Genomic DNA, 6,624 nt, shown 5'->3' with positions numbered 1-6,624 from the left:
AGTATAGATTATTATGTCGACTGTAATACCTTTTTAATATAGTCGGTTCACCACAATGGGTCAAATATTTTAATTAGTTAGAGTCGATTGATAAATTATTTTGTTCGATCAAGTGGTTATTTTAAAAAAGAAATTAATAAAATATTTAATATTTTAAATGTATTTATTTTTATTTATCAACTTTTTAATGCTCACTAATAATTGTTATATTTCAAAGACAATAAATTCTATTATGATTCATTTTTTTGTCTTTTTTTATTTAAAGTTTGACTTATTTTAAATTAATTGTTAGCGGAAATTAGCAGAAGTTAGTATGTATTTTTAAAGTTAAATAGACAAACCACGGTCTCAGAAGAATTGCGGGATGGAACTCCCGACCTCATGCAAACTGAAGGACTTGGCCATCATGCCAAGCCTTCAAATGCTATTTTTGTCTTGAAAGTTTCTAATAATTATGAAGTTTTTAAATTTCAATATTAATTATTGTTTAATTTTTTTTGCATTAATGTTTTTTTATAGTTTTATAATTTAATTTAAGTATATATTATTTATTTATAAAAAAATATACCATAATAGTAAAATAATATATATATTTTAAATTACTAAATATAGTAAAAATTATGTATTATAAAATAAAAACTAAGGAAGTGATAGTAAATTAAAATTAAAATTATTGAATATTGAGAATTTAAATACTTGATTTTTAAATATTAAAAACAAATAAGGATTTTTAAAAAAATTAAGTGTTATACTGATATTCCAAACATCTTCAACTCTATAAAATATTGTACATAATTGGTTTTTTCTATTTTATTATAAAAAAACAAAATTAATGCATGGACTACGTGACATAATTTACTATTTATTTGATTAAAAAAGTAAATATGATAGGATACTACGATATAGACGAGCTGAAAATAAATATACCCAATTTACTATTGAAATTTGAAATTTGTCAATAATTTTTATCATAAGAAATTTGTGGAACTGTTATGTGAGTTATGTGCGATTATTAACCATACATTTTATAATAAAAAATTTAATTTACTAATAATTCCAAAGGAACGAGGCATAATAAAATATTAATATTGTTATATATGATTCACAAAAGACTTAATTTTGAAAAAAATAAATATATGAAATATAACAGATAATAAATATCAATAATTTTAACCAGTTGATTGCTATAACTTAGAACAAATTTTTATTAGTTTATAAATAATAGAGTTTTTGACATCTTTGTATTAATATTTATAATTAAATATTAAATTTCGCACAAATGCACGGGTTTACGACTAGTAATCAAATGATTAGGAGCATTTCCTTCCAATTAGCGCGAAAAATATAAAATAAGAAATTGCGAAAAATGGGGGCTAAAATGAGAAATAATTAACAAACGGTGGTCAAAAGTGTCATTAACCCGTCTTTATGAGCGTCATCATCCAACATGATTCTCAAAAAAAGAAAATAAAAGAAAAACATGGTTCTTTTATTCTCGTCCTTTCCCGTGTGGTCTTACTCTTATTCTATCTGTGCCTCTTTTATTCTGCTCCACCATTGCTGAGCCACTCAACAAAACAAACATTTCAATGGAGTTTTTTCATGAATGAACTGTGCTCTTTTGCAGGATGGATAATTTATTTAAGTTGAAACATATTCTTTGTTTGAATTTGAGGTTAGTGTTAAGGAATCACCTCATGGTTCTTTGCGTCTGCTTCCTACTTCTTTACAGGTAATTTTAGTTTTTTTTATTGTTGATTCAGTTTGATGTTTTCAAGATTAAAAATGTTTACTTTAAGTTTGGGAGTTTTTTTTACTATTGTTATGCGCACTGCTACTGTGTTTTAGTACAGAAATTGATGCTTGTCTTAGTGTTTGTTGTATCTTCTCAATAAAGTTATTGTTATTTTAGTTAAAAAATTGCTCATGAATCTGTGTCTCTGTTCATATGGAGCTGCTATATTTGTTCTGTGCTATTTTGCAAGTTAGGCAGCAATCGAGAGAGGACCATGAATCTGGTTTGGTTTCTATGCTTCCTGCCTGTCTACATCAGTCAAATTTCAAATGGGGATGCCAGTGCTGGCCCTGGTGTTATACACGTTGGGGCTATTTTCTCATTTGGCAGCATCAATGGGAGAGTTTCAAGGATTGCCATGAAAGCAGCTGAGGATGATATAAATTCCGATCCCCGTTTTCTTGGAGGAAGGAAATTTTCTATAACCTTGCATGATTCCAACTTCAGTGGATTTCTCGGTATCATTGGCGGTAATGCTTTTATCCTGATTTCTTCTATTTATTCAAAAGTTGTTTGTGTATGTGTTAGTTGCAAGTTAGTAATACTTGGAATATATTTCTATTGATTGTAGCATTGCAGTTTATGGAGACTGATACGGTTGCTATTCTTGGTCCATAAAACGCTGTTATGGCCCATGTGCTATCCCATCTTGCAAATGAGCTCCATGTTCCACTATTGTCATTTACAGCTCTAGACCCCTCCCTGTCCCCTCTCCAGTATCCCTACTTCGTTCAAACAGCTCCTAACGATCTGTTTCAGATGACTGCCATTGCCGAGATAGTTAGTTTCTATGATTGGACTGAGGTGATTGCAATTTACAGTGATGATGATCAGAGTAGAAATGGTGTAACAGCATTAGGTGATAAACTTGCAGAGACACGCAGCAGAATTTCCTATAAAGCTGCACTCCCACCAGATCCAACTGCAAAACGAAGTGATGTTCGAGATGAACTTATTAAAATTCTAGGAATGGAATCACGAGTGATTGTTTTGCATACTTTCTCCAAAACTGGACTCTTGGTTTTTGATGTAGCTCAAAGTCTTGGGATGATGGAGAAGAGATTTGTGTGGATAGCTACCACATGGCTGTCCACCGTTATAGATTCAAGCTCAACACTTCCTCCCAAAATTGCCAGTTCTATTCAGGGTGTTCTCACATTTCGCCCGCACACAAGAGACTCAAAAGGAAGAAAGGATTTCGAATCACGGTGGAACAAGCTGAGCAATGGTTCTATTGGGTTAAACCCATATGGTTTATATGCTTATGATACAGTTTGGATGATTGCTCATGCACTGAAATTGTTTTTTGATCAAGGCAACACTATTTCATTTTCCAATGATTCGAACTTAAGTAATCTAGGAGGTGGGATTTTGAATCTTGGAGCATTAAGCATTTTTGATGGTGGAAGCAACTTGCTGAGGAACATATTACAGACAAACATGACAGGTCTAACAGGGCCTATTCAGTTTAGTCCAGACAGGTCTCTCTTGTATCCTTCCTATGAAGTGATTAATGTAATTGAAAATGGGTATCAGCTGATTGGATACTGGTCTAATTATTCTGGGCTATCGGTTGTGCCTCCAGAAACACTTTATGGAAAACCAGCTAACCGTTCAAGTTCCAGCCAACATTTGCTCAGTACTGTCTTATGGCCTGGAGGAGTAACAGCTAGGCCCCGTGGATGGGTTTTTCCAAACAATGGACGACACTTGAGAATTGGTGTTCCAAGCCGAGTTAGTTATCGTGATTTTTTGTCAAAAGTAAATGGTACAGATGAGGTTCGTGGATATTGCATAGATATATTCCTTGCTGCAATACAACTACTTCCTTATGCAGTTCCATATAAGTTCATTCCTTTCGGAGATGATCATGAAAATCCAAGCTATGCTGAACTCGTAAACCAGATAACAGCAGGCGTAAGTGGATTATGAAGTGTGAGAATGAAAACAAGATTAACAAATGTTATTACCGAAAATAAAAAGTATTGTTCTTGTACTGATATTGTAAACTTTTTTTTCCTACAGAAGTTTGATGCTGTTATTGGAGACATTACAATTGTCACAAACCGAACAAGGGCTGTGGATTTCACACAGCCATATACAGAGTCAGGACTAGTGGTCGTAGCTCCGGTCAAAAAATTGAATTCAAATGAGTGGGTGTTCTTGAGACCATTTACTCCATGGATGTGGGTTGTTACGTCAACTTTTTTTCTTGCGGTGGGAGCTGTTGTGTGGATCCTTGAACACAGAATCAATGATGAGTTCCGGGGCCCACCTAAGAAGCAAATTGTCACAGTTCTCTGGTGAGTACTTTGATTGATGTACAGAATGGTCTTCACATTTTTCAGTAATACATGGTAGATTAATTTGCTGTTTGACACCGCATAGCTTGTCAAGTTAATATTCAAATGAACAACTACTAGCTTATCGAGATGAACTAGAAAAGGATCTGTATCTGAATTCCCTCAAAACAGTATCACATGATAATTATTATATTCAGTTCATATTTGGAAGCTGATGAAATTTGGTTTACTTTGGACTGTTGCAATGAAACTATGCATCACAGTGATATAACACAACTTAGTAGATGACGAATGCGAAGTTGGCACTATGGCCAACCACTTCCAACAATGATATTTTCTCTTATTTTATCAGCTTGTTTACTATGCCATTTATTTAGGAAATTTTTTGTACATGATAACTAGTATTGAAAGCAGTTCAGTTGAAGAGAATAATGACACTAGTTTATGATACTCGTTCTTATCTACTGTTTGATATTCAAATACTCTTCTGTTTGATAATTGAAATAGCTATCAAAATCCTACCATGAGCCTATCAGTCACTGCCCACATCTTAGGAACCCTATCTTTTTCATTGTTTGTTTAAACTTCATGGTTTGCTTATCAATCTCCCGGTGGAAACAATCATGTTTCATAAACAACTTTGAAATTTTGCATTCATCACTGAAAACATAGACTTCTTTTATTAAATGTGCTGCTTTTCTTCCCTTTATAATTTTTTGGATGATTTTGTGACTTGTTCATTAGTTGGAGTTGAGTTCCTTTCTGTCAATTGGATGATTTCTCTTGTATGGACTGGTGTTTTTGGTTGTAATTTGCCTCTTACACCATTAACCTCCCGTGCAATTCTGTAAACTTTCTCTAAGTTAGACATTGTCATTTCTCCCAGTCCCCTCCACTGGTCAATTTAGAAAAAGAAAAAGGTGTTTCATGAAGGTACAGATATAAACTTGCACACGAAACTCAAATAATAGTGCAACTGTTTTATCGTGTTTTACTAAATGAAGGGAATGAGTGATTAAGTTCTTTAATTCACAACATCTTTAGTTAGAGTTATGCTGTTACCTTTTTCAAATTTGTGATGTCACTCTTTTTCTTTTGCCTTGCAGGTTTAGCTTCTCAACTATGTTTTTTGCTCATAGTAAGTTGGTTTTCCTTTTTATTATTTTTTTATCTTAAACTTATAATACCCTATTTTATTGAGGAACTTGTTATGACTCTAGTCAATAATACCATTTCTGGATTCCTCAAATTTCAGGAGAAAATACAGTGAGCACGCTCGGTCGAGTGGTGCTAATCATATGGCTTTTTGTTGTTTTGATAATCAACTCGAGCTATACTGCAAGTCTGACATCAATACTGACCGTCCAGCAGTTATCCTCACCCATCAAAGGAATTGATTCTTTGGTCACTAGCAATGAACGTATTGGATACCAAGTAGGGTCCTTTGCGGAGAATTATCTGATTGAGGAACTCAACATAGCTAAAACCAGACTTATTGCTCTTGGCTCACCAGCAGAATACGCACGCGCCCTTATAAATGGAATGGTTGCTGCTGTGGTTGATGAACGACCGTATGTGGACCTCTTCCTTTCTGAATATTGTCAGTTCTCAATCAGAGGCCAAGAGTTTACCAAGAGTGGATGGGGATTTGTAAGTATCTCATAGAATTAATTAATTAATTAAGTCTTTAATTCTTGTCTTCCTCCTTTCTAGCTATTCTTTGGGTTTACGCAAGTCGGTTATAGAAATTCTCATGATAAGCTATTTCATGGCTGTATAACCTTAGGTTCTTCTGTATCAAGCTTCGAATTTGCTGCATTGTAATTAATTTTTCAGCTGGGGTGATTAACTGGTCTGACTATCTTGTGCTTCAGGCATTTCCAAGAGATTCTCCTTTAGCCATAGATATGTCAACTGCCATTCTGACTCTCTCTGAAAATGGCGATCTTCAAAAGCTACATAGTAAGTGGCTGGCAAGAAAAGTGTGCGGTTCTCAAATCTCCGAGTCTGGATCAGAACAGCTTCAGATACAGAGCTTCTTGGGGCTTTTTCTCATATGTGGAGTTGCATGTTTTCTTGCTCTGTTTATTTACTTTTGCTTGATGTTACGCCAGTTCAGCCGCTACTCTGCTGAGGTTTCAGATCCTTCTATTGTTGCCAGCTCTCGTTCTAGACGAATCCAGACCTTTATATCATTTGCTGATGATAAAGTGGATGATTGGAAGAGCAAAACAAAGAGAAAACGCGACGATGAGTTATCAAATGGATACGGAAAGGAAGATGAGTCAGTTGTTGGATCTCAGAGAATAGTTATGACTGCTTAGTATTATAGCTGTTGATTGACAGTGTGTTACAGTCAGTTGCAGTTAGTTATAGTTTTGATGATATAGCCGAGTTTTCAATATAAGTTAAGTCACTTTTATTATACATATAGTACTGTATAAACAACAAAAGAATCATTGTAGCCGTTATCAAAGAATTAATAATTTATCAAAGAAATAATAATACAATTTAACTAGTAGTAAA

General features: G+C 33.9%; 1 protein-coding gene across 2 annotated transcripts; it reads left to right on the top strand.

Annotated features, from left to right (window-relative positions):
• The first annotated feature begins 1,750 nt into the window (after nucleotides 1-1,750).
• On the top strand, nucleotides 1,751-6,624 carry LOC126673364 (glutamate receptor 3.2-like). 2 transcript variants are annotated; one of them, XM_050367478.2, is made up of 6 exons: nucleotides 1,751-2,265; nucleotides 2,375-3,712; nucleotides 3,821-4,098; nucleotides 5,205-5,236; nucleotides 5,354-5,748; nucleotides 5,973-6,624. In XM_050367478.2, the coding sequence occupies exons 2-6, from the start codon at nucleotides 2,423-2,425 to the stop codon at nucleotides 6,420-6,422; spliced, it is 2,445 nt and encodes an 814-aa protein (XP_050223435.1). In that variant the 5' UTR covers nucleotides 1,751-2,265; nucleotides 2,375-2,422; the 3' UTR covers nucleotides 6,423-6,624. The 2 variants fall into 2 exon arrangements, with proteins under 2 accessions (XP_050223435.1, XP_050223434.1); XM_050367477.2 differs by having other exon boundaries at nucleotides 2,367-3,712.

Source organism: Mercurialis annua, linkage group LG3 (assembly GCF_937616625.2).
Source record: "Mercurialis annua linkage group LG3, ddMerAnnu1.2, whole genome shotgun sequence".
Taxonomy (NCBI): Eukaryota; Viridiplantae; Streptophyta; class Magnoliopsida; order Malpighiales; family Euphorbiaceae; genus Mercurialis; species Mercurialis annua.
This window is presented reverse-complemented; position numbering and strand designations above follow the sequence as displayed.